This window comes from Ochotona curzoniae, unplaced genomic scaffold (assembly GCF_017591425.1).
Source record: "Ochotona curzoniae isolate NIBS_2020 unplaced genomic scaffold, NIBS_Ocur_1.0 contig_3622, whole genome shotgun sequence".
Lineage (NCBI taxonomy): Eukaryota > Metazoa > Chordata > Mammalia > Lagomorpha > Ochotonidae > Ochotona > Ochotona curzoniae.
The window spans coordinates 27,095,900-27,122,706 of NW_024465926.1; the positions used below are offsets into that span (position 1 = coordinate 27,095,900).

A 26,807-nucleotide genomic window follows, 5' to 3' on the forward strand; every position below is an offset into this window, starting at 1 on the left:
CTGGCTTATTTGCAGTTATAAGCTTATTTGATAAGTGTATTTGCACTTATCCGGCTGCAGCACGTAAGGTGCATTGAGACAGCTGAGCTACACGTCAAACGACCTTAAGGTAGACGTCATCTTACGTCATGTTCAGCTGAGGTCTTGGAGGCTGAGAAGGATGACGACAAACAGGTCTATTGTTTGCCTCCTCATTGCCCAGCTTCCTCTGTGCAATGCACAGCCGCCTGAGCCCTGGGAGGGGCCCTGAAGCACACCGCATCCCTAATGCTGCTTTGGGGAACCCCTACATCCTGGACCAGGGGAGCTAACACCAAACCCCCCTTACTTGGGAGAGACTCAACAGTGCGCGTGCAGAGAGGGGCACGTGACTTCACGCTGAGCCGCTTGCTGCAAACATCCATGAATAAGTGCTGCCTTTTTGTTTCCTTGCTAGGACTAAGCTAGCAGTAACTCCTAAGGGGATGCCACACCAAAACGACTTCCTAGAAAATAAAAATGGACACCAGAACAGGAGAATATCTTGGTAACTTGACAGATGGATCCAGTCATAGCTTAAACGATGGGATAGACCCCTGGGCTTCTAGCAGTAACCAAATAAAGACCTTCAACCAGTTTGAACTGGCTTTGTCCCTTGCAGCTGCAGAAAGCCTGACTCCTAACAACAGGGCACTAAAAATAAACGTGACCGCTTAGGAGGTTTCCAGTGGTGCTTCCTCCTCTGGGCGGTCTTACTTAATCCTTACAGAGCAGGACACTCCTATTAGCAATAAATTAATATTCATCAAATCTGTAACAGGTGCCAGGGGGAGAGATTAGGGAGAGCCTTGGGAGTGGGACTTTTGAATCTCACATGGGGGATACAACCCAGCTGCTGGCCAGGCAGCCCAGGATGCCGTGGGGCGACAGGTGCCTTTCACTAATCCCTGAATGAAAGCAGGCGCCTGAAGCACCTTTAACCGCAGAGGCAGGTTAAATGTCGCGTCCCTCGGGCTTCCACACCCACGTGGGGCAGAAGGAAGAGGCGCAGTCAAGGGAGGAGGGCAGAGGAATAGTGAAGCATCCCGGCGTGGGACCACAAATCTGGATCTCCGAGACGGAGCCCCACCGCATCTGCTCGGTAGCCCAGCTTTGCTACAGTCCATCAGGGTGCACGGGGAAGGGAGGGGGACAGGGCTGGGGACCACCTCCCGCTGGGTGGTCTCAGCTCTCTGCTCGTGAGGTGCGTCCACATCCGGCCTTCTTGTCCCAGCTTCTGCCTAGAGTTGCAAACCAAAAGGCCTGCGAGAGCGTGCGTTTTTTCGGGTTTCGCAGCTAGAGCTACGGGGTTCGGGCAGTCACACCCAGTGCACTCCTATGCTGCTTCAGCGCTGGCCCCTCCTGGCAGCGCCTCACATCGGGCGCAACAACAGCCGGCAACGCACTGCAAGCAGTACAAACGATTCCGCCGCGCTTAAAGGTCAATGTCGCCGCCTCTTCCCTCCCCATCTTCCAAACTCCTGGCCTGGTCGCTCGCTCTGGTTCCATCCCACGAACCCCGCGGGTCTCAACAAAGCAGCAGGTCCGGGGACTGGAGAACGGGACTTCTCCCAGGCCGTACTAGCAGCCAAATTAAGACTGAAAAACAAAGAAGAACCCAGGTCCGGCCGCTGGTGAAACCGAGGGCAGCTTCCAGGCGTGCGGAGAGCGCGCCCTAGGGGAAGCCAGATGCGGCGAGCAGCCTGGGACCCCAAGCGCCCTTTCCCGCACCGCGGGGGGTTCGAGGTTGTCCAGTGGAGCCGGGAGCGCCCGGAGCCTCGTGGGCAGCTTTCGTACCTGCCTGCGCCGGGGGTTAACCACAGACGGGCTTACTCTTCTTCTCGACACTCGGCAACCCTGCTGTGACTTCCACGTGCGTGCCTCGCGTGTGCGCGCTCCAAGTAGGGGGCGGGGGTCAAAAATAACTGCTGGACAATGTATCCGCATCTCGCAGGAGGTAGCGTCCGGGCTCACCACAAGGACGCGCAGGTGCAGCCTGCGTGCCGAGCGCGGATGCAAAGTACACACATTTAAGGGCAGAAGCCCCGCACGCCGCACTGTGACCAAGTGGGCCGGGTGTGCTTTACTCCCCAGGCAGCCTCAGCGTCCGGCCCGAGCCGGGTCTTCTCCAGTGCACGCTCCAAGCATCCTGAAGAAGTGAGCGGGTGAACCAACGCGTGACAAGCGCGGAGGATCGGATCTCCGCGACTCGCAGGGCGACGCTTTGCGAGGAGGACGCGAGCGAGAGAACGCAAGCTCCCTTCCCGCGGCTGCCGGCTCCTAGCACCCCGGCGGGCCCCCCAACTTGCCCGGGCGCGGGGTGCAGCCACAGGCTCCGCCCCCGCCGCTCACGCACTCGCCTGGGCAAGCAGCCCGCTGGACCCGCTGCCCACGCTGACCGCGCGCCCGCTGCCCCTCACGCCTGCGCCCACTGGGGGGCGCCCCCCACCCATCCACCCCAGGCGTCCACTCGCGGGTGCCCGGCTCTGTGCCCCGCGGAGGACGCAGGCACGCGCCGCCTCCTACCTGACCGCCCTCGAGGGAGGCAAGGCGGGAAGGGCCGAGAGGGCTGCACGGGCTCGGGGCCTGAGGAGCCGAAGCCACAGCGAAGAGCGGCCACCGCAGCCGGCCAGGGAGGGGACTGGCCGCGGGGACCGGCCGCGGGGACGCGCGCAGCCCCGTGCGCGCGCGCTCCCTCCGTCGACTCCCGGCCGGAGCCCAGCCCAGCTGCCGCGCGCCGCCCGCCTCGCCGCGCCTAATAACAACGGCTGGCGGGGTCAGGTGGCCGCGCGCGGACAGCGTCGCCATTGGCCCGGCGGGGAGCGCGGCGCGCCGGGATTGGCCAAGGGGCGGGACGGGGGCGGGCGGTGGGCGGAGGCGGGGCCAGGCCGCTGTCCGCGCCTTTGTGCCCGGCGCGCGCTCTCCGCCGGCTCCGGCTGCAGCGCCCGCTGCATCAATAATTCAGAGCGGCGGCGGCGGCGGCAGCGGCGGGTGCGGGCAGGAGGCGGAGGCGACGACCGCGGACACCGAGCGGCAGCGGCGATGCGTCCAAGTGCGGCTGGGCAGCCGCGACATCCCTGAGGCCCCGGAGGGGCTCCGGGAGCAAAGCGCCGGGCAGGGGAGGACGTCTGTCCCGGAGCTCCAGGACGAGCGCCGGTGTCCAGGGCGGCGGCGTCGGAGCTGCGCACCGAGCCGAGGAGGGGGCTTCGGAGCGGGGCTGGGACGGGGAGGGGGGCCGGCTGGCGCAGGCAGCCCCGGGGGCGGGGGGCGGGGTGGGCGCCGGTGGCGCGATGCTGGGCGCCGTGGAGCTGCTGCTGCTGGGGGCTGCGTGGCTGGCGGGCCCGGCCCGCGGGCAGAACGAGACGGAGCCCATCGTGCTGGAGGGCAAGTGCCTGGTGGTGTGCGACTCCAACCCTACGTCCGACCCCACGGGCACTGCCCTGGGCATTTCGGTGCGCTCCGGCAGCGCCAAGGTGGCCTTCTCCGCCATCAGGAGCACCAACCACGAGCCGTCCGAGATGAGCAACCGCACCATGATAATCTACTTCGACCAGGTGAGCGCGCCAGGGACCTGGGGCCGGTATTGGGGAAGGAGGGGGTGCGGCGACGTGCGCGGCCGGGGCCGATTCCTTTTCGGGACTCTGCGGAGGTGCGCGGACAGCTGCGGGGATTGAGAACGGCCTCCGTTCCTCGTGCCTGTGTCCTTGCAGGTGCTGGTGAACATCGGGAATAACTTCGACTCGGAACGCAGCACTTTCATCGCGCCGCGCAAAGGGATCTACAGTTTTAACTTCCACGTGGTAAAAGTCTACAACAGACAGACCATCCAGGTCAGCCGCCGAGGGGCCCTCTCGACCCTGGTTGGAGGGCGGTGGGGTGTGCTGCTTGCCACGGGCAGGCTGGGCAGGCTGGCAGGCGGAAGGGGTTTCCTGGAGGGAGGATCGCCGAGGCTCGCGGCTCTGGGCATCATTCGGACTGGCTTTTGCTGTCCTTGGCGTTTCAGAGCTGGAGCTAACGGTCTGCGTGTTCCGTGTCTTTCCGGAAAGGGTGCTTTGGTTTTCTCCCAGGGCTTAGCTAAAGGTTGCGGTTAGCACCGCGGACAGCTGCCCGCGCCCCTCGCTTCAGACCCGCGACAGCACCCCGATCCCCTTCCCAGCTCGGAACGAAGCCTGCGAGAAGGCTTCTTGTCTTGTCTTGAGCTCTTATGAACAGGGCCAGTCCCTTGCGTCGTGCCTCTCTTTGGGGACCGACTGTGGGTTTTGGAACTGGCAGGGAGAGATGGAGAGTGAGAGATGGGAAAGAAGTGTAGCGCCACACCCTCCCGGCTCCAGCCCAGCCCCGGCCGGCGCTCGCCTAGCTCTCCGGGTGCGCGGTGAGGTCCAGGGCTCCTCTGAAGGCAGACGGCGTCTGGCCCGGCGTCTGGCCCCCGCGAGGCTGAGCATGCACGTACTGGCGGCTGCGGGCGCAGGCTGCAACTTGGGCGGCCTGAACCGGTAGTTTGGCCGCCGCGGAGCTGCGCGCCTTTTCAATCAGCTTCCCAGGCTTTCTTCAGAGCCTCCCTGTGCCCAGATGGGCTGGAACCCGGAGGGTGGCATCTGGGGTCACTAGGAAAGAGGGTACAGATCTCGGGGTGCTCCTACCACCTTGGGGTCATTCTCTGGGGCACAGTCAGTATTTTCCTGGTGCTTTGTTTTGAGAAACCACAGCGAGGCAGCTCTGGGTGGGGAGAGGGGAGCAAACCTTCGCCCGAACCCCTGCCATTCCATCTCCGACCCCAAATAGGCTTTTCTTTCCTGCCGCCTTGTTGGTGCCTCGCAAGCGTCTCCCCATCCCCCGCGGGTGCCCTGTGCGCCGCTGCTGGGGGACCGCTCGGGATGTGCGCCTGACGCGGGCCTGTCTCTCTCAGGTGAGCCTCATGCTGAACGGGTGGCCAGTGATCTCGGCCTTTGCGGGCGATCAGGACGTGACCCGGGAGGCCGCTAGCAACGGAGTCCTCATCCAGATGGAGAAAGGCGACCGCGCATACCTCAAGCTGGAGCGGGGGAACTTGATGGGGGGCTGGAAGTACTCGACTTTCTCCGGATTCCTGGTGTTTCCCCTCTGACTGGCTCCCAGCGGGAGAGGAAGCTGGGAGAGGGCGGAGGCTAGAGGCAGGAACAGGGCAAAGGAGCGAGTGAAATTACGCGGGCAAGCCAGAGCCAGCGGCAGGACTTCAAGTAAACTCCTAGCGCCTTCCCTAGCCCTGCCTGGTGAAAAGGTGCGTGCCCCGACGCAGTTGCTGGGGTCTTTTGAGAAACTGATTTCGCTTAGCTGGGCGCGCTCCCAATTCCAAAAACAATCTCACCTACTCCATTCCAGTTTCAGTCATCGAGAAAGAGACTGCCTTGTCCTTCCTATAACGGCTTCCCGCAATTTGTTGACAAACTTTGCATTTCACTATGTGTGAAATCTCTCTCCTTTTTCCGGAATCCTTCTACCCCCCCCAAATGAAATCCAACATGTCCCCTCCCTGTGTTTTTTTTCCAGTTAGGAGAAGAGGGTAGTTTTTTTTTTTTTCTCTTTGTTTTAGTTGGTTGGTTGCTTTTTTTTTTTTTTTTGGATGGGGAGGTCGTTTCCATTGGCAGGTGTGGCTGTTTTTCAACTTCACTAACTGAAGATACTTTGTATCTGCTGCTTGCAGGGCCCAGAAAGGACTCACCTTAGCGGTGCCTGGTTTAAAAAAATTATAATCTCTATATAAATATATATATATATCATTTGTACATGAACTCTTCCCAGTGGAGACTGGCCGTGGTCCTGTATTTCTGTGTCCCCGGAGTGATTGTGAACTGTAAGGCTGCTTGCTGTTCGGCTGCTTGCCAACGCCCTCGCACACAGTGGCTCCTCTCAACCACACTCAGCGCCCGCCAGCCGGCCTGGGAGCTTCTTCCCGGAGGCTTGCCCGCCCTCTGTAACCTACCTGGCCAATAGCCCACATTTAATTTTGCCTGACTCCAATAAAATCCAAATGGGACTTGTATTTTTTTTTCTCTTCTTTGAAACAGCTTTCCAATACTCCCTGTCCCCACGGCGAGGTTGGGGGCCGATGTGAGCGCTAAGGACAGAGGACTTGAGAGACTGCTACTGGATGAAGGCTGGGGTCCCTGCGCTCCTGTTCCCTGACAGGCCTAGGGCCCATCCCAGGCTCTGCGCTCCCTGCTTGGGCGCACACTTAAGAAATGTGGCCCAAACCTTGCTGGGTCAGTGTTGGCCGAGGTGGCCCTGGCATTGAAATGTGGGTTTTCCAGTCTTTTCAAATGCATCAGGAATCATCCCAAATTGAGAACTGGATCCAGTCTGCCCTGAGGAGCAACCTCCCCACGCGGCCTTCAGTCTCTGGATGTTCCCGACGCTTGTTGCTCTGCAGTTCAGAAGCAGCGTGTGTGCATTTTTTTGTTGTTTTTGTTCCTGTTCTTCTTCTTCTTCTTCTTCTTCTTTTTTTTTTTTTAACTGCCCGCTTCTGAATTTGGAATCCACCCTTGCAAAGTCCCGGACGCCCAGGACCTGAGACCGCGCGATTCCAGAGGTTCACCCAGGAGTTTTGATTGTTATCAGAACCTAATGTGAAAGCAAAATTGAAAATAAATGACTTCGTTTTGAGTCTGGAAGGCTGACCTAGTCGCTCCGATGATGGCGGGATGGCGGGGCGTGCGACCGCGGGGTGGGCGCGGACGCAAGAAGCATCTGCGGGTCTCTCAAGGCCCAGCTTTTGTGGGAAGCTTTTTCATGGCTTCAGGTTCAGGGATGAATTTAATTAGCTCGGGGCAGGGTGGAGGGAAGGGATGTGTTTAATAGCACAACCCTGAAAGGTTTCGGAATTGTTCCAGCGGCTTAAGAAGTTCACTGGGCCTGGGCGGAAAAGCTGACCTCCTTCCAGCGAGCACCAGCCTGGAGGAGAGGAGGGGGATCGTCCGGCGCTGCCAGGGGAGCCCCCCACTGAGCCAGTGGCCCGCGTCCCGCTGAGGGAGAGAGGGAGGGAGGAGTGGATTCGGTTACGGTTTCCCTGCCACAGTTCCTTTCTCCTCGTCAGTCCGTCAGGCCGCTGGAGAGTGGGACCAAGCATGGAAACGACCCAAAAGGAACCAATAAGACCAATTCCTCGTTTTAAGAAGCCACAGCTTTCTCCATCACCTTCCTGCTGCCAAGCAGGGCCCCGGGGCCGCCCTAGCCTTCGGTGGCGGACCTCTCCCCCGCCCCATAGCGCTTCAGCCACGGAGCTGCGGGGCACTCGGGCGGCGCGTGCAGCGCCCTTAGCCACCACCCTAGGAAGCGCCACCCAGAACGCCGCGGAGCTCACCTTTAGTCTCGTGCGCGGGGCAGTGGGCCCCGCCGAAGTCTGCCCACCTTTACAAGGACACGGAGACTTCCGTGTGCGGCCAGGAACCCCTCCTGGCTCTACTGGTTCCCGCGACTCCTCAGTTTCCCTGCCCCGAGACCCCGTAGACGTCTTGGGTTGGGGTTGTGAGTCCTGGCCGGCCTGCTGACTGTCCAGGGAGGCTCAGGGTAGCACCTGACTCTAGCTGCTGGCTGGAGCACAGACCAAGGGGAAGGCTGCGGCCTTGGGATTGCGATGGCTTTCTTAGCTCCAGCCGTAAGGTGTGAAAGGTGAAGCGAGATGCAGGGCAGTGCCTTGATTCCAGCTCCACACTCTTTTTTTTTCTCCACCTGCCCTGGATGGAAGCATCTCTCATGAGTGTTCCTGCCTTCCACTCCAGCTTGAAGCTCAAGTATCCCTTTTCTGCATTCGCTTGTCAAATACCTGTTTAGAGATCTCGGAAGCTCACCTAAAAGGCTACCTGCTCTGGGTAGGTATCCTGTCTGGGAGCACAGGTACTGTGCAGCCCCCAGATACTCCCACCTGCCTCCAACCAGCTCCTGTATGGAAGGAAACCTCAGGACTGGGCTTGTCTCGGACCCTGCCTTGGGCTCCACACCAGCAAGCTCTTGGGACGTGCTGGATGTGAGACTTGCACAGCCCGACTTCCTGAACATGCCTCAATAGCCTGCTTGGGGCCTGGGTAGCTCTCCCTGTGGGCCTGGCAGTGAAGGGCGGGATCACAGCAGGTGGGTTTGAACACTGGGCTCCAGCTGGTGGGGGCATAGGAGTCTGCTACTTGTGTGTTGAGGATAGGTGGGTTGCAAGAAAAAAAAAAAGGTGTGTGTGGGGCTACAGTTCCATCAAAGGGGTCAGAGGCTGCTTTTAGTGTTTAGACCCCTGGGAGCCCCTCCAGGTCCACAGCCCACCTCTGGCTTTTCTGGACTGCAGCACCTTCAGGTGGGAGTGCTGGCGCTCCAGTCCCACCCCCTCCCTTAGGCTTCTCCCTAGCCCTCTGAGACATTCTCCTTCAGCAGCCCCTCAACCTCTGAGAGCCCTAAAACACCCCAGACTGGCTCAGCTGCCTCCCCTACCTTTCCGCTTTCCCATCTCCTTTGGCCCTCAGCAGCCAGGCTCCAGGGGGTGTGGTGAGGGTTACCGGGGGAGACCTCAAGGGTCCAATTGTTCAGCTCTAATCTCCTGGCCCAGGGCCTCCGGGGTGCCAAGGGGTTCTGGAGAGTCCAGCAGGGATGGAGCTGGGGCCAACGCCTTCATGGTGGCCGGGGAAGCCTGCCGGGAGCCTTGGGTCCTGCTCCAAGCACCCCAGTCTCCCTGAGGCTCCGTTGCCGCTGGCTTCCCCATTAACCCAGTTGGGAGTGCGCTGTTGAGCCAAGCTGGAGCACTAATGCTCGCAGCCCAGGCGGGCACTGCGCTCCTAATGAGGACATAATTACCCAGATGGAGAGGGAGCCTTGTCCCGCTCCCTTAATTGTTGCCTTAATGGGGGAGAGTAAGGGGCGGATTCCAGGTCCCCCGGAGTTCCAGGATGCCTAGATGGGGTCCTGGGGCTGTGAGGATCGGCTAGAGGGAGAGAGACCCTGAATGGTGGTGGACAGCGTTCTGAACCTACATTCGAGGCTCAGGAATACAGGCAGCGGGTGGGAAGACGCCTGGGGTTTCTTGGGACTGGGAAACCTTTCTTTTCTGATGGCCGCCTGGATGCACTAAGCCTTCTCAGTCTCCCAGTAAATGCCTGGCCCTGTCCTTGTCATTCACGCAGAAGCATCGAAGCCTGTTAGCGGAGGACTGGGGGGAGGCAGACCGGGGAGCTGCTCCGGTGTATTCAAGCTGGGCAGGTTCAGAGGGCCCTGTGCACACAGCCTTGGGGACTAGTTCCTGGGGATAAAAAGAGGACCCCAGGGCCAATTACTGAGATCTCCCTTGCCTTAGTTAGAAGATACTGGGCTGCACCAGGTTCCCTTTCCTCTTATTTCACATAAAGCTTGGCAACAGGGCAGCTGTGAAAACTACAAGGAGGAATACAGTATCATCATGGACACACTGTGGATGAGACCCGACAGCCAACAAGGTGTCACATTGTCACCGAGACAGGGTTTATGGGTGTATCTCAGGAACCTGGGCCTCTCGGAGATGGAAATTAGGAAATCCAAGAAGGAACAGAGCACACAGCGTGTGAATGTGGTTGGTGGGTAAGGTAAAAGAGCCCTGTATTCTTTGTTTACCCTTCATTCTCTGCTCTTCTGACCCCCACCAATCCCCAGAACGGGGACCAGATTTCCTAAATGCCTTTCCCACCAGCCCCTCGTTGTTTCTCTATCTACACTGTCTTGGATTCTCTGTCTGCTGGTGAGCTGGAGTCCTCTCCACATGCTGCTGGCCCGGGTAGTGTTTCCCAGGGTGCCTGACCCGGAGCAGGTGTCCTGAGCAGCATCAGACCGTGCCTGGCACAACCGCAGGACATATATACATGGTAAAAGCAGCTCCCCCTGGCATCGCTAACAGGAATACTGTTGTACCTGCCAGGTAGACCTGCCTAGGCACCTGCGCTCACGCGCATCCTTTCCCCTGCTGGGCCCCTGGGGTTGTGGAGGAACAGGCCTAGCCTCCATGTGTGAGCTGGTATTGGAGTTTAGGGTTAGGTCTTACCCTTGGGATAACAGTATCTGGTGCACAGATGAGGGTGTCTGTGTTTGGGGGCAGTGCCTAGGAAACCTAGCACAGCTGGTTTTAGGAAGGAGAGCTTTGTGAGTGTAAAGGAAGGTCTGCTGCTGTGGCCACAACCCAGAGCTCAGGAAGGCCTTTGTTCACCTTGCTTCACTCTGAAGGGAAGAGAGCAGGAATCAGCCCCTGCCTGACCCAGGCCGGCTCCAGCCTGGCAGCTTCTGCTGGTGTTGCAAAGCTCCTCGTGACCTTCTCTTGTCAGGGCCTTGCCCTCTGCCGAGCACTGGAACTCTCCCACTCAGCTCATACCCTGACCGTGACCCTGCTGGAAGCCAATCTCCATGAGCACTTGTCTGGGGCTCCCTGCTGGGTGCTCTATCCCTGATGCAGAATCAGAGGGACTAGATATACCTGAATGGATGAGTGAGCGAATACGTGAATGGGGGCTCCGGTGGGCGGAGTGACTCTGCCTGCATTCTGAGTGCACCCGAGTGACACCAGCCTATTTCACAAAAGTGTCTACCTTATCTGCTCTGTTCTACTCTCATGGTTTAGTCAAGGGTCTGGAATTGAGTCAGCATGAAGAGTATTTCTTGAAAGAGTGAATGGGAAAGGGACTCACTGGCAGTATGAAATTCCGGAGTACAGGCTTGGTTTCCTCTCAAAACTCCTCATTATCTCTCCAAAGAGCCACATTTATTGTAGGACAAAATTATATTATACCTGTTGTCTGTAGCCAACTCATAGCTTAAGATGGCTTTGTAAGCTGCTTGTCTTGCCCCATGTTCAAGAAATTGTGAATGCCCCTTCCACTAACATCTAGTGGCATGCTTTGGTATTCATTGGTGAGTTTTCTAGTCTAGGATGAAGCCATTAAGTATGGGGACAGAAGGCCTCGGTGATGGTGCTCCGTAACTGAGTTCCTGTCATGTCCACCAGCTGGTGAGGCCGAGCAAGTATGTGTCACAGGCTTGAACAATGGTCAGGTATGAAGAGTAACCACATAGGCCAGCACTGTGGCACAATGAGCATCCACCATCACCTGCAGTCCTGGCATCCTTTATGAGTGCTGCTTAAAGTTCCCTCTGCTCCACTTCAGCTGCAGCTGTCTGCTAATACTCCTGGGAAAGCAGCAGAGGATGTCCCAAGTGCTTGGGCCCTAGTAACCTCATGGGAGACCCTGATGAAGCTCCTGGCTCCTGGCTTTAGACTAGTCCAAGCTCGGCTGTTAGCCCCCTAGCCCATGCACAGAGCTCTCCATGGGGACTCAGGGTGTTTGAGCTCTGAAATCTCCACACAGATCCAAGTCCTGCTGTAGGTCCTGCTGAAGTGAGCTCAGCCTGTTCTCTCTAAAGAAAATAAAGAATCCCCCTAATCCTCTGTGTTGATAGGCCCAGTGTCCAGCGGTGGCTTGGCTCCCCCACACGGAAGTCTTTGTTCTGCTCTATCAGCCATAGGAACCTGCTTCCTCAGAGGAGGCTCCAAGAGCCTTTTCTTCCATCATCAAAAATTACTGCACACTTACAGGGAATTTTCCAAAGAGGGAAGAAGGAATTACTAACAAGGAGAGGCAACTGGGCATTTCTTCTTCCTCGTTTCAGAGGAAGCTGTGTCCTCTGCCCAGAGCGCGTGGTGGAAAGACTCTCCTTTGTATTCCGAGAGACTCAAAAATAAACTCTCCAATGTGTACTTCTGCTGAGAAGTTCAGATGATTTTATAACGACCAAGTGGCTCCAAATATGGCATTCAAAGGCAGCTGATGAGGAGTCTGCACTCTCAGCAGCTCGTCATGATCAAAGTTGGTCAATTGAGGTCTCAGCAATGCTCCAAATGCTCTCTCTTTCTCTCCTTTGAAGGAGTTCATTTCAGGTAGATAGATTATTTACTGATTCTGAGGATGTTAAAGGAGCGGGCATGCTTGCAATGCTAATTGAGCTGTGGGTGCGGACTCAGCGCCTCCTCACGAGGTGTCTGCGTGTCTGGTGCTTTTGCTTCCTTCTCCTCTGAGCTCTTGAGGCTTCCTAAGTGGGAGTCAACCTGGCAGGCTTGCCTGGGTGGGGGCCTAAATAATCTCTCCCATCAGGATGAGTGACAGTGGTACTCTCTGAGGTGGAGAGGCTTGCAGCTGTTCCCCTTGATTGCCTAGATGCCGCCACAGGAAGTTGAGATCCAGACTGAGAGTACAAACACAAGCCTGTTCCCCAAGGAGTGACTTCACCTGATTGGGAGGGTCCTGCACCAGCTGGAAATCCAAGCAATGCAAGACTCCTCCTGGGTCTGGTTAAGGACTCTGCATCTGGGTTTGCAACTTTAAGTTGTCACCAGGTTGTTGCCTGATGCCTAGAGTGTGTAGGAAGAAAGTCACCTGGTGGCTCTGCTCTTGGTGCTTGGACTTGACTCTCTCCTGGGCTTAGTTCACTTCATCCTCAGTTGCCAGAGTGAACTGCTCAAGCCAAGAACTGAACCCTATGAATCGTGTACTTGAACCCAGATGACAGGAACCCAAACCACCCTCAGTGGTTCACACAGGCTCCAAGATCTGACATGTGCTGACCCCAATGGCCTCATCCTCTCTGGCCAGCTTTGCTTAGATCCAAGACTATGCTGAAGTCTCATCCATCCTCAAATTTTGCACCCGCTGGTCACAGGGAATAAGGAGTGCTTCTCCTACTTTTCCTTCTTGTGGATCTGTATCCTTCTCCTGTTAAGAATCAGGGAACCCATCCCAGTTGTCTTGATGTGGAGCCACAAGGCCCTGAGCAGCATCATCACACTGCTTTATATCACTCATGGGTCTCCGATGTGTTCAGTTCAGTTACTTGTTCACTGTTTCCCTCCCTGATCCAGGGATCTTATATGGCTTGTGTCTCCCTCACTTTATTTCCAGATTTTGGAAGAGAGTTTGGAGTGGTTGATTTCATGTCTGAATGACAGAGTGGCGAACTAACCATCCAATAGTGCTCCCCAGAGCACAGGGCCATTACAGCCTCCCAGCAAAGCCACCTCTGATTTGTCCCTCCTCACAAGAGCTCGGAGGGACCTGTGGTCCAGGGGAGCTGCTGTTGAACACGACAGCCACCAGCAGCCATGGGAAGGAGGCCAGCAGTCATGAGGCCAAGGGCATGGCTGGGACAAACCAAACGAATGGACTTCATGCTTGTTAAAGGCTGTTGTGAAAATCGCTTAGTTTAGGTGAACTGTGCACTTGCGTGGGAGTGTGAGGGAAAGCTAAAGTTGGTGGATTATTGAATTTTTTCCCCTGCTGTTGTGATCATGCAATAGGCAGACACAAATGAGACCAAGGAGAAGGGACCTTGGACTAGGGCAGAGGCGACAAGCAGCGAGGATGTTGGTTCTGGAACTGTAGCTGAGCCTGCAGCAGAGGTGAGTGGTAAGGTGGAGTACCCAAGGAGGAGAGAGTAGGCTGGAGAGTCTTAGGTGTGAGGCAGGAGGCAGCTGCTCCACTCTCCATCGTGGGAGAAGGAAATAGAAACAGCATCAACAGGAGTCCAAAACCATTGGGAAAAGATGTGTGCCATCAGCCCCCCAAGTACACCATGGAGATACCCAGGCAGCCTGGGGCTGTCCACCAAGCATTCACTCAACAACCCTGATCCTAATCGTGTGGCCAGTTCTGCTCTGGCGGTCTCCAAGAGAACCCTGCATGTGGTCTAGACAAAGGGAGTGGAGTACAGAGAAGAATAGGGCCTTATGGTTGGGGCTTGCTACCATTTAAAAAAGATTTTGTTTATTCAAAAAGCAGACTGATGGAGGAAGGAGGAAACTTAGAGAGGGATCTTTCATCCTCTGGTTCATTCCCCAAATGGTCACATGGCTAGAGCTGAGCCATGCTGAAGCCAGTACCTAGAAATTACATTGTGTTCTCCCACATGGGTGGCAGGGACCCAAGTACTGCTGCGTTTCCAGGTGCATTAGCAGGGAGCTAGTCATAAGTGAGGCAGCCAGGACTCAAACCAGCACTCTGTGTGCGGAGGGGTGATGGAGGGGTTGGCATAACCTGCAGCACCACAGGTGCTATTTCCTGTCCACTTTGCAATGACCCTTCCCTGCACACAGTACTGCAAGTTTCTCATGGTTCAATTCAACTCTCCCAGGACCATTTTGACCAATGTCAAGCACCCTGATGCTGTCATTTGATTAGATCACAGGAACATATGCTGCTTGTGGCCTAACAGCGCTTACTTGTGTGTGCAGCATATCTGGAGTGAGTATTAGAATGTAGATTCACAGTCCTCAAACATAGACTCGGGACTGAGAGCTTTCAGTTGTAACCACCTCCTGCTCATGAATTTGCAGATCATGCTTGGGTAGGGATGACATGGGTCCATATATGTGTGTATGTCATAGTGACTCTTAAAATCTGCAGATGTGTTATGCCAGAATCAGCAGGGATTTTTTTAAAAGATTTATTTGATTTTATTGGAAAGGCAAATACACAGAGAGGAGGAGAGATGAAGAGGAAGATTTTCCATGCAATGATTCACTCCCCAAGTGGCTGCAACAGCCAGAGCTGAGCCAATCTGATGCAAAGATCCCAGAGCCTCCTCCAGCTCTCCCACAAGGGTGCAGGGTCCCAAGGCTTTGGGCCATCCTCTGCTGGCTTTCCAGGCCACAAGCAGGGATCTGGATGGGAAGCAGGGCTGCTGGGATTAGAACCGGTGTCCAAATGGGATCCTGGTGCATGCAAGGTGAGGACTTTAGCAGCTAGGCTACTGTGCTGGGCCCGCAGCAGGGATGAAAAAACCAAAACAAAGCAAAACAAAACCTATTGGTGGTTCATATAATGGAAGAGTACAAGAGATCATTACAGCTGTAAATTGACTGTTGGTACCAAATCTGTCTGTCTCATATATTCAGTTCCCTTCATTTCTCGCAGGAGCCGGAAGCTGTGTAGGTACATGGGTCCAAGTACTTGGGATATCCTCCTCTGCTTCCACAGGTTCATTAGCAGGGAGCTGGATGGGAAGTGGAGCAGCCGGGACTTGAACTGGTGTCCGTATGGGATGCCAGCACTGCAGGTAGAGGTGTCACAACATGGACAGAGGTCGAAGTCTTTTGCATCTCAGTTCTACCTCTTTCTTCTGGTAACTCAGAGCAGTCACACTTGCCTCACCCAACCAATATCAGCTTCCGCCTTCAAAACAAACCCGACAGTCAGCTGCTCCCGGCCACAGTCTTGTCTTTCATGGACAATGGTAGTTTTCTAGTTTGTCTTCCCAAATGCTCTCTTACTGCCCTACATCTGTTCTCCCCCAGAAGCCACAGCATAGCTGGGACCAGCCCGAGATCCTGGCACTCCTCTGCTAAGCTCCCCAGTAGGTGATTTGCTTACTTAGGATCAGGGCCCTCTAGGTGCCGTTCCTCAGCCACATGCATCTCTCTACTTCCCTGCTTCAGCTACTGCTCACCTGGCAGCGCCTGTGAAGGCCTTCTGTGGGGTTCAGCCCTGAGGATACCCATGCAGCTGTACCAGGCTGGGGCTGGGGTTTCCTGCCTTTCCTGGGGGTCTTCTGTGTGACACTGAAGGAGCAGGGATCCTCCACTCTCTTCAGGCCTGGTGTGTAAATGCTTGCTCCCAACCCTGGCATGGGCTGTGGTTGGGAAGTGCCGTGGAGACAGCTACCTGCTGGCTCAGCAGTTCATCTTTCCATCTACATGCAGTGTGTGGGGAAGGTGGGAGGGGAATGGAGTTGCTTATCATTTCCCGTGTTGAAATCCAACCCACCAAGGCTGTTCCTTTTGCAGCTGGGAGGGAGAAGCATCATTATCATTAACACCAGCTCCATTTTTTTTTTTTTTAATTCTTTTGCAGGAGAGGGACATCCTTCCTCTGTTGGCGAACACTTTGTCCTCTCACTAGGCTGCCTGGGAGGTTGTTTGGTGCCTGCGTCTTTCACTGTCCGCCTTCACCGTGACAGCCCGTGGCTGCGCGCTGTGCTTCTGGCTGGCTGCCTCACGGATAATGAAGGCAACTTCATAAGAGCCCTTGTCCCCGCTGGAGAACCCGCTGTCTGACTCTTGTCATTTTAATTCGGCCCTTCTCACTGCCAATGCCACCTTGTCTTCTGTCCCTTCCTGACCTTTGCTGATCTTGGTCATTCCTGTGCATGAGCACCCAGATTCTTTTTCCTCCTTTTCCCCAAGGCTGTGAGACCTTGACACCCTTGGCCTGATCTGGGAGGTCCCTGTCCACCTGCCACCCCCTTCCTGAGTGGCTCTTGTGTCAGCTGCTGCCACTTTCTCATGCTAGGATGTAAGTTTAATTTCTGCTGGTGCCCGTGGGGACTTCAACGGCCCTTATCCCTAATTTCAAATCAGGACCTCGCCCGAGCAGCTGTGCTATTAGGAAGACTTTGATGGCAGAAAGGAGAGGTGGAATTGTGGGAGGGTGAAAAAGAATTTCTTTACATGCCCTAGGCAGCCCCCAGTCTTGAAGTCTGTGAAAGTGGACTGTGCAGAAGGTGGGAACAGGACAACTTGGGGTGAGGGGAGGTCTGGGGAACAAGGACTGACCAATTTTCTCAGGAAGGTCAACTTCAGGATATCACAAAGATAGGACTTTCCACCCTGGGGTCATGTCCCTGGAGATGGGGGGATGGCACCAGCTAGCCGCTTCTCTATGGAAGGACTGGCCATTTTCACCATTCTCCACTCAGAGGCTGGAGGCCATAGAGCCAAGGCAACTTCTCAGGGAGAAGTTGGGGACGGCTGCACCTGCGGGCTCTTGAGTCAGACAATTTGAGTTTGTCTCCTAACTGCCCTGATCAGCTATGCAACTCCCAGCAAGTTATTAATTTATTTTTGTCTGTGCCTGAAAATATGGGAATAATTAGGGGTCAGTACTGTGGTGTGAGTTGTCTACAGTGTCGCTATTCCATGGAAGACATCAGTTCACGTCCTGGTGGTTCCACTTTTGAATGAGCTCCCTGCTTAATGCGCCTGGAAAAGCAGCAGAGAATGGTCCAAGTGATGGGTTTCTGCATTCATGTCAAAGACTGAGATGAAACTCTTGGCCTCCGCCTGGCTCAGTCCCAGCCATTGCAGCCATTTGGGAAGTGAACCAGCAGACGGAAGATCTCTCTCTTTCTGTGTAACTCTGCGTTTAGAATAAATCAATCTTTAAAAAAAAAAAAAACAAACACCCAAACTGGGATAATAGGAATACTGACTTCCTAGGCTTGTGGTGAGCCAGGTGGCACACAAGAGGGGTTCCATAAATGCTGATTGTTAGTAGTAGGAGGAAAGGAGGGCACATGCATGCGTTGATGCTGAATGGTTGCAACACAAGTGCTTTCTCCCCCAGCCTTGGCTCAGGCTCCTGTGTGGTTTGGTATGTTCTCTTGGCTGCTGCACCTAAGTATGGATGGTATCTGATTGGGAAGAAGGAAACCTCAGGTCCCACGAACCAAGTGGGACAAGCAGTACATAATGCTGCCCAAGAATATTGGCTTAGGGGTTTGCAACAAAACGGTTGCGACTGGAAACCATTACATTTAGCAAAATAAGCCAGCTCCCCAAAGATAGTTGTCATATTTTCCTTGATTTATCGTTTGGAGGGCATAAAGCAATGTGATGTATATGAGTGAAACTGACATTTTGGGATGTGATCAGTTTGTAGTTCTGGTCTATACCCTTGAGGAACAGTATTTTTTCCATTTTCTGCTTGCTGAATTCTGTATTTGGTGGAGCATCAAGTTTGTGATTATAAAGCAAATTACAAGCATTTCATTGCAAAAATTTTTAAAAATGAAGGCAGGAAGACGAATGTTGGGAGTGTGGGTGGGAGAGCAGCTAGGGTGGGAAGTAGTACTATTTTTTCAATAGATTTATTTTACCTTTATTGGAAAAGTCAGATGCACACAGAGGAGGAGAGACAGAGAGAAAGATCTTCTGTCTGTTGATTCACTCCCCAAGCAGAGTCAACAGTTGGAGCTGTGCTGATCTAAAGCCAGGAGCCGGAAACTTCTTTCAGATCTCCCACATGGATGCAGAGTCCCAAGGATTTGGGCACAGCAGGGAGCTGGATGGGAAGCAGGGCTGCTGGGATTAGAACCGGTGCCCATATGGGGTCCTGGCGAGTGTAAGGTGAAGATTTGTGCTGCTAGGCTATCACACTAGATCCAGTACTATGTTCTTAAATTTGTACATAAGAAATATGTGGAATTTATTCATCTTATATAAATAAAAAAGTAAGGGCTTAGAGAGCCAGCATTGTGGTACAGCAGGTTTGATTGTCACTTTAATGCTTGCACCCCTGTCAAAGCACTGGTTCTGGTCTAGCTGCTTGCTTACATTTCTGGGAAAGCAATGGCAGATGGCTCAAGTGCTGGACCTTTGCCACTCCCATGGAAGACCGAGGAGGGACGCCTGGCTCCTGACAAGCACAGTCCTGTCTGTTACAGGCATCTGGAGAGTGAACCAATGGATGAAGATCTCTCTCTCTCCTCTTCTTTCTCTTGAGGTTGTCTTTCATATCTATCTATATCTATCTATCTATCTCCAAATATACTTATATATATAAGTGTGGGTTTACAGGTCACTAGACTTCGTTCAAGCCAACAATGTTTCCTGAGCACACCCAGAACTGAGAAGGATTCAGAACAGTGAAATCTTCTTCCAGCTCCTTGTGTAAGACGCTCACAGAGCTGCCCCTTGGGAAGGACCCCGGTGCAGGGGCTGAGGTTAAGGTGGGATCAGACGCTGCCCTCTCACTGGCAGGTGCAAGTGGCCTTGTCAGGACTACTCGCAGTTAGCAACACTGGAGGCCATGCATGCATAAGGAACCATGAGCTAGTCTGGTTTTGTGCTGTGATTGGGATTTAGGAATTAGCAATGGGTAAGGGGACTTGCAGGTGGACAGAACTGCAATCCCCAGGATGGGGATCTCAGGCTATCATGGGTGTGTGGAAGCAGACCCTGGCCAGATGGAGGAGGGGCCAGTGTGGTGGAAGATAGGGTATTCGGGTGTCAATGTGAAGCTGAGAGCTACAGGAGTTGGCTCAGGCAAGGCCTGGTGGGGAGGCATGGTGTAGGTTTTAGGCCTTTTTTTCTGAGAACAATGGGCCCTGGAGAAAAGATGGAAAGCAGAGAACAACATAGCCATCTTTATGTTTGTAGAATCTCAGGCTGGCTGCCAGGTAGGAGAAAGCAGCGACAAAGGTAGATGGGTTTTGTAATGTCAGGGAGGCTGGGGAATGGGAGATGAAACTGAGAGACATCTGAGAATGAAATCTTAGGATTTAGTGATGGGTTAGAACATGCATGGGGAGAGGAGGCGTGTTGAGAGGTGGTGCTTGGGTTACTCCCCTGTTTCTGGTGATGCTGGAGGATGCTGGTATTGATGCACCCAGAGAGGAGAAGCAAACCTTAGGGCAGAAGGGATTGTGGGATTAGTGAGGGGCAGGTTGAGCTATCACTTGAGTTGGAACTCCAAGTTCGGAGACACACAAGTCTTAGCTGCAGGAGACAACCTGGCCCTGAGGTCAAGCAGCCCTGAGCAGAAATGAACTGGCTGTGGGGACACATCAGGAAAACCCAGAGGAAGCTCTGAGCTGCTGCTGTAGGTTACAAAGACCAAACAACTGTGTGTGTGTCCCTGTTCTCTCATCCGTCCCCTTGGGACAGATCTGCCTGCCTTTTGGGAGTGCAGTCTTACTTTGTTCTGGGTCTTGTTCATTTGATTAGCTCCTCTTGTCTCCCAGTAAAGGTTAGGAGCCAGAAAGGGCTACACTGGGATGGGAAGGGGTGAATGGTGAGGGAGGGAAGGAATCGGAGGCACCACCGGTAATCTTATTAAGTTCTTCCCACCTCCACCACAACACACAAGCAATTCAAGCCTGACACTTTGATTGAACTTAATTTCTTTCTTTCCAATGCCTTCCCTGGAAGAGTTACGAGGTCAGCTTCCCCTGACAGCACCAGTGGGAGGACGATATTGGCGATGGCATAAAAGCTGAGGAGAGAGGGAAGAATGCAAGACCGAGCGTTTATCCTGAGCAGAGTCCTGGAGCCCCAGCCACCTTCTGCTCCAGACAGAGAAGCCAAGGGCTTTAAAAGCAGTATCGCTTAACTGCTTCGGGTGGGGACAGACTGGGCTACCTGGTCCCGCCACAGCTAGGAGGGCCCTGGAAGCAGGGACAGGAAGGGGAGGACAGCTAGGGGAGAGTGGCAGGGCTTAACTGTTTTCTGAAGCAAAGGTATTGCCTTGGCCTCTGAAGAGGCCGTGGCAGCAGTGTTTCCAGTTAGTAACAGATGACGGATCCTGTCATTTCAGAGCGGGCCAGAACATCTGCATGCAAAAACAGTGCTGGCTGCATGGATCTGGGGAGAAGCCATTCTCCCTTTTCTCCAATGTTGCAGATGTGAGCACTATGGGGAAACCTGGAGAACCCATGAGACACACACACCCACACACCCACACACACACACTCGGAGGTGACAAGTCCCATGGGATCTTGGTAGAGGTGGGGGTGTTTTGGGAAGGAGGTGACTCTGTTGTCATTAGGCTGTTTTTACGCAATGGTCTCAGATTAACAGAAAAGTTGAGAAGCTGGGGCAGAGTTTCCATGCACCCCTCCCCTTGGTTTCCTCTCCTGTTAACATCTGATGTTAATGTGGCACATCTGTCCCCATTAATGATCCTGTCTCCGTGTGCGGTGGCTACATACGGGAAAGCGTTTCACTTGGATTGTTTTAGTTTTTACTTAATGTCCTTCGATCTGTTCCAGGATCTCATGGAAGCCATCACCACGCATTCAGTCCTCCTATCTCGTGCGCTCCTCCGGACTGTGCCACCTTCTCAGAACATCCCTTGTTTTTGATGACCTTGGTAGCTTAGTGGGGAGTGGTCAGGAATTCTGCATGATGTCCCTCCTGTGGGAATTTGTGTACTACTTTCTTCACGATTACATTGGAGTTAAGACCCTGCAAATGAAGACCTATCATTGTTACATCATGCCCAAGGTGCGTCCATCTGACCTTGGCACTGTTGACACCAACCTCAGCCCTTGTAGTTCACCAGAATGCTCCTTGGTGTGGCTCACCTGCACCTCCTTTCTTTCCATACAGAAAGTCACTACTGCAGCCCACAGTGAAGGAGTGAGGTGTTCTCCTGCCTCTTGTGGGAGCCGAGGGCATGAGTTATTTGGAAGTGTTTTACGGGGGGGAGACATCCCTTTCTCCCTACTTGTTTATTTATTCAAGCATTTATTTAGCTCTGTCTGGACTTGGGGATATTTATTTTATACACTGAATTAAAATGCAACGATGTTTTATTTTGCCGTGCAAATAAATCCACCTTTGGGTGCTAGGAGCTCTTCTAGTTGGAGCTGTGTTGTCACCTATATTCTTGAATGTAGAGTTGTCTGTTTTCTAAACTTCATTTTTTTTTTTTTTGGAAGCTTCAAGCTGAGTTCCATGCTCATCTGGAGCCTTTCTTGCTCCAGATTTGGAATCAAGCATTTCTCAGAGAGTCCTGGTTTTTTTTTACTGTAGAGTGGTGCCAGACCAACATGTGGGTACTGGACATGTTCGACTGACATGGAATGTCATTGTTTGTAGGACCTCTTAGCTGACAAAGCAGGAAAATATATATGTGAATATATACGTGCATGCTAACCCACATATGTACACAAGTCAGCATTTTTAGATATACCTATCTCTGTTCAGCTAAAAATGAGCTCACATGGTATCTCTCCATCTCTAGGTCCATTATTACACGGATCGTTCTAGTTTCTACCCCTTGCTTTTCTGTACATTTCACCCTTCACAGTGAAAAGTCTGATTCTCACCCTCCACTGTGCATTTACCTAATTATTTACATCCAGTGCATTGTTTTTATATGAATATGTGTGTATACATTCCATACATATATACACTTGCACATATACATATATAGACATACATGTGTATTGCATTTCCAGATTTTCTGATCTGCATTAATGTAAGAGCTCTATCAGTTGTAGTTCAGTGCTACATGAAATTCCTTCACTCCCTTGAGACTCCATTTATTTCTCCCCACCTCCTTCACTGAGATGGTTCATTTCACACACTTATAACACATTTAAGATTCTTCTGTCATAATCTGCATTCCTTCCTGGAATCCCCAACCTCCCAGTTTTGAAATCTGAGTACATTCAGGTTCATCCTTTGTATATTGATTTCTGTGAATTTTAATATGTGCATAATGTCATGTATCCAGGATGGCCGTAACATAACAAATCGTTTCTTTGCCCAGAACATCTCCCATGCCTCATGTATGAATCCTTCTCCTTGCTGCCTTCAGCCCCTGGCACCTGCTGTTATTTCACTTGTCAATGTCTTTGCTTTTTGAGAGTGTCATTCAGTTGGATTTTTACGGCATACAGCCTTCTCTGACTGGCTTCTTTCATGAGCAATAGACGCTTAAATCTCCTCCATGTCCTTCCATGCTTGATAGCTCTTTAATTTTATTGGCATCCTTTGCATGGATGTGCCCATTTGGCTACTGAAGGCTGTGGTAGTTGCTTCCTGTTTGGGACAACTATAAAGCTGCTATAAACATATGCTTGCAAGTATTTTCTTTGGCTTAAAAAATTATTTTGTTTTTTGGTGGACTTACCTGCTTAGTTGGGTAAGTACCCTGGAGCAGAATTGAAGGATCATGTGATGAGATTATGTTGAGCCTTAAAAGAAGCTTCCTTCCAAGGCCATCTCCTAAAGTAGCTGTATCATGGCGCAGTCTCAGCCTCCGGTGAAAGGTCCAATGGCACTGCATCTCCAGCAGTGTTGCTGTTGTATGCTCTTTGGGTTTTGGTCTAATAGTTGCATGACAGTATCTCCTTGCCATAATTTGCGATTTGCTAATGATAGGAGATGTTGGGCACTTTTTAAATAAGCTTATTGACCATTTATGTAGGGTTTTTTTTTTTTTTAAGAGAAAGATAACATCCAGATCATTTGCTTATTTAAAATTTGGGCTTTTTGTTGCTGTCCTGTGGAATTTTTGATGTTGTGTTTATGTTTTGATAACAGGTCTTTGTCAGGTACTTTGAAATATTTCTTCCCAACCTGTTACTCTTCTTATTTCTTAAGAAATTTCCTTTGCTGAACAGAAATTTTAAATTTTAATAAAATCCAACTAAGCAGATTTTCCTTCTTGGATAATTTTTTCTTGCAGGATTTTTTTGGTGAAACCCACAGTCACCTAGGCTTTCTTCTAGATTTATTTTTATGCCATTATGTTTTGCAGTTAGGTTTTTGATCCATTTAATTTTTGGGAACTACTTAAGGTCTGTGTCTTGGTTGACCTTTTTTTGCATATGGATGTGTTTCTTCCACCACAGTTTTGTCATTCTCTGCCTACAGATTGTTCTTTGCTGTTATTGTAAGTGGTGTTGCTTTTTAGGAAATGGTTTTTACTTTCAGTTGATCATTGTTGTTATAAAGGAAAGCCATTGGCCCCCCTCCCATTTTTATTAATTTATTTTCAATAGTTTTAAATTCTTTTTAAAAAAGATTTATTTATTTTTATTGGAAAGTCAGAGATACATAGAGGAGGAGAGACAGAGAGGAAGATCTTCCATCCGATGATTCACTCCCCAAGTGAGCGCAACGGCCGGTGATGCACCAATCTGAAGCCAGGAGCCAGGAACCTCCCTCCTGGGTTCTCCCACATGGGTGTAGGGTTCCAAGGCTTTGGGCCATGCTCAACTGCTTTCCTAGGCTACAAGTAGGGAGCTGGATGGGAAGTGGAGCAGCCGGAATTAGAACTGGTGTCCATGTGATTTTTCTTTTGTTTCTTCTAGGCTGTCGATGTGGTGAATTACTCTCAATGATGTTGAATATCAAACCAGCCTTGAATACTGGAATAAATCCCACTTGGTTGTGGTGTGTAGTTACTTTTACACATTGTTAGATTCTATTTGCTAGTATCTCGCTGAGGATTTTTTCACCTATGCTTGTAAGAACTATTGTTTTCCTTGTCATGTCTTTTTCTAGTCTGGTATAAAAGTAATATTGGTCCCTTTCAAGAGTTAGGAAGTGATTCCTCTGCTTTTATTTTAAGAAGTGGTGGTGGTGAACTGTTATCATTGCCTTTCCCTTTGATTTTTTTTGGCAGAGTTAATCAGTAAAATCATTTGGACCTGGTACTGCCTCTGCGTCAGGAGGTGTAGAGCTCAGTGATTTCTCCTCGTGTGGATTTTGGTAGCTTGTATCTTTCAAGTAAGTGTTTCATCTATGTTACAAATTTGTGGTTATTCTTTTTTTTTTTTTTTTTAAGATTTTATGCTCTTGTTTGAAGGCAGAATTACAGAGGAGAGACTGAGATACTTCATTTGCTGGCTTACTCACCAAATGGCCACAACAGCCAAAGCTGGCCTCTTTCAAAGCTGGTACCCAGGAGCTTGTTTGGGGTCTTCCATGGAGGTGCAGGGACCCAACCACTTGGGCCATTTTTCCTGTGTTCCCAGGCCATAGACAGGGAGCTGGACTGGAAGTGGAGTAGCAGGGACATGAGCTGGTGCCCATATTGAATGCTGGCATCTCCAGCTGAGGCTTAGCCTACTGTGTCCCAGTACTGGCCTCTATACTTGCTTTTTATGATCCCTTTGAGTTCTGTAGAATCAGTGGCAACAATGTATTTGTATTGGTGATGCTAGTACTTAGTGTCTTTTTTTTTTTAAGTAAGCCTGACAAGAGGCTCACTGATTTTATCCATCTCTTAAAACAACCAGCTTTCGGTTTTGCTAATTTCCTCTACTGTTTTACTATCTTCAGTTTCATTTATTTCTGTAATAATTTTTTGCTAGTTTTCTTCTTCTAGCTCTATGATTAAATTGCTTTTCTTTCTGCAGTTTCCACTTTTGGAAACTGTAGATGATTGATTTTAGTTCTCTCTTCTGGTCTAACTTCTGTGTATTTAATGTTATAAATATCCCTTTAGCTAGTACTTTTGTTATATCCCTTACATTTTTGTATTTTATTTTTATTTAGTTCAACATATTTTAAATTTTTTCTGAAACTTCTTCTTTCATGTGTTATTGAGGAGCGTGTTGTTAAATCTCTAAGTATTTTGGGACTTTCCAGCTATCTTTTTGTTATTGATTTCCAGCTTACTTCTGTTGTGGTCAAGGATTTTATTTTGTTTAACTTTATCTTAAAAATTTTATGAATCAAAACATAGTCTGTCTTGTTGAGTGTTGCATGTGAGTTTGAGCAGATTGTGTCTTCTGCTGCTGTTGGATGCAGTATTCTAGAAATGTCAATTGTATCAAATTGATTAATAGTGTTGTTTAGGTCTACTGTAACCTAACTGAATTTCTTCCAATTGACCTATCAATTACAAAAGGAGGATGTTATAAGGTTTCCAGTTTATAGGAGTGTACTTGTCTATTTCCACCCACAATTCTATTATTTTTTGGATCTCAGATACTTTGATACTCTGCTGGGTATACAACTGTTAGAGATTATTATGTCATGTTGAAGAAACTGACCTTCTTGTGATTATGTAATGCCCCTCTTTATATCTAATAATTGTTATTTTGAAATGTGCATATCTGAAATTAACATCACTACTCCAGCTTTTTTTGGAACTCATTTACTTGTTTTTTTTTTTTTTGTTAAAGATTCACTCATTTATGCGAAAAGTCAGAGCTACACACAGAGAGACACACACACACATAGAGAAAAAGGGAGAGAAAGAGAGAAAATCTTTCATTTGTTGGTTCACTCCCTGAAATGGCCACAATAGCCACAACTGGGTCAGGCTGAAGCCAGGAGCCAGGAGCCAGGAGATTCTTCTGTTCTCCCAAATCGGCACAGGAGCTCAAGCACTTGGGCCATTTCCTGCTCTTTTCCCATGCACTTCACCAGGGAGCTGGAGAGGAAGTGGAACGGCTGGGTCTGAACCAGTGCCCATGTGGGATGCTGGCACTGTAGATGACAAACTATGCCACATCACTGACCCCTCATTTACTCTTAAAATAATTATTCTCTCAGTTTATTGAGGTATAATTGACTAATACATGTTGTATAGATTTAAGGTGTTCACATGCTGCTTTTTTTACACTTCAATCAGGCTGACACACTTATCACCATACCTAATTGTCCTTTTTTGTGTGGTGAGCTATTTAAAGTCTACTTTGTTCTCTTAACACATTTCAGTTTCACGATGTGCTGCTATAACTTGCATATGCGTTAGCTCTCCACATCTCTCCATCTTGCTTCACTGAGTTTTTGTTCCCGTGGACCGTTATCTCTTGGCTTTTATAAAGCACCTGGTAAGGATGATTGCATTCTCTGCTTACGTTCAGCTCCTGAAGGTTCTACATGTGAGTCCTACAGTACTTACCTCTCTGTGGCTGACTTACTTAATTTAGCAGAATGTCTCTAGATTTTTCATGTTATCCAAATGACAGGATTTTTCTTGTTAATGACTGAATGGTATTCCACTCTGCACACATGTCTTTACTCATCCATTTGTCCTTTCCATATCTTAGAAATTGTGACTAGTGCTGCAAGGAGTATGAAAATATGGGTTGATCTTTGAGACACTGATTTGTTCCTTTGGACACGTATCCAAAAGTGAAATTATGGGGTCTCTCTGCTTTTTAAGATTTATTTGTTTTCAAAGGCAGATTGACAGAAAGAAGGAGACACACAGAGAAAGAATCTTTCATCTGCTGTTTCACTTTCCAAATGGCCACCACAGCTGGAACTGTGTTGATTCCAAAGCCAGGAGCCAGAAGCTTCC

General features: G+C 51.1%; 1 protein-coding gene across 1 annotated transcript; it reads left to right on the forward strand.

Annotated features, from left to right (window-relative positions):
- Positions 1-2,979: 2,979 nt before the first annotated feature.
- Positions 2,980-5,122, forward strand: CBLN1 (cerebellin 1 precursor). Its single transcript, XM_040982137.1, has 3 exons — positions 2,980-3,572; positions 3,729-3,848; positions 4,925-5,122. The coding sequence occupies exons 1-3, from the start codon at positions 3,309-3,311 to the stop codon at positions 5,120-5,122; spliced, it is 582 nt and encodes a 193-aa protein (XP_040838071.1). The 5' UTR covers positions 2,980-3,308.
- Positions 5,123-26,807: the final 21,685 nt, after the last annotated feature.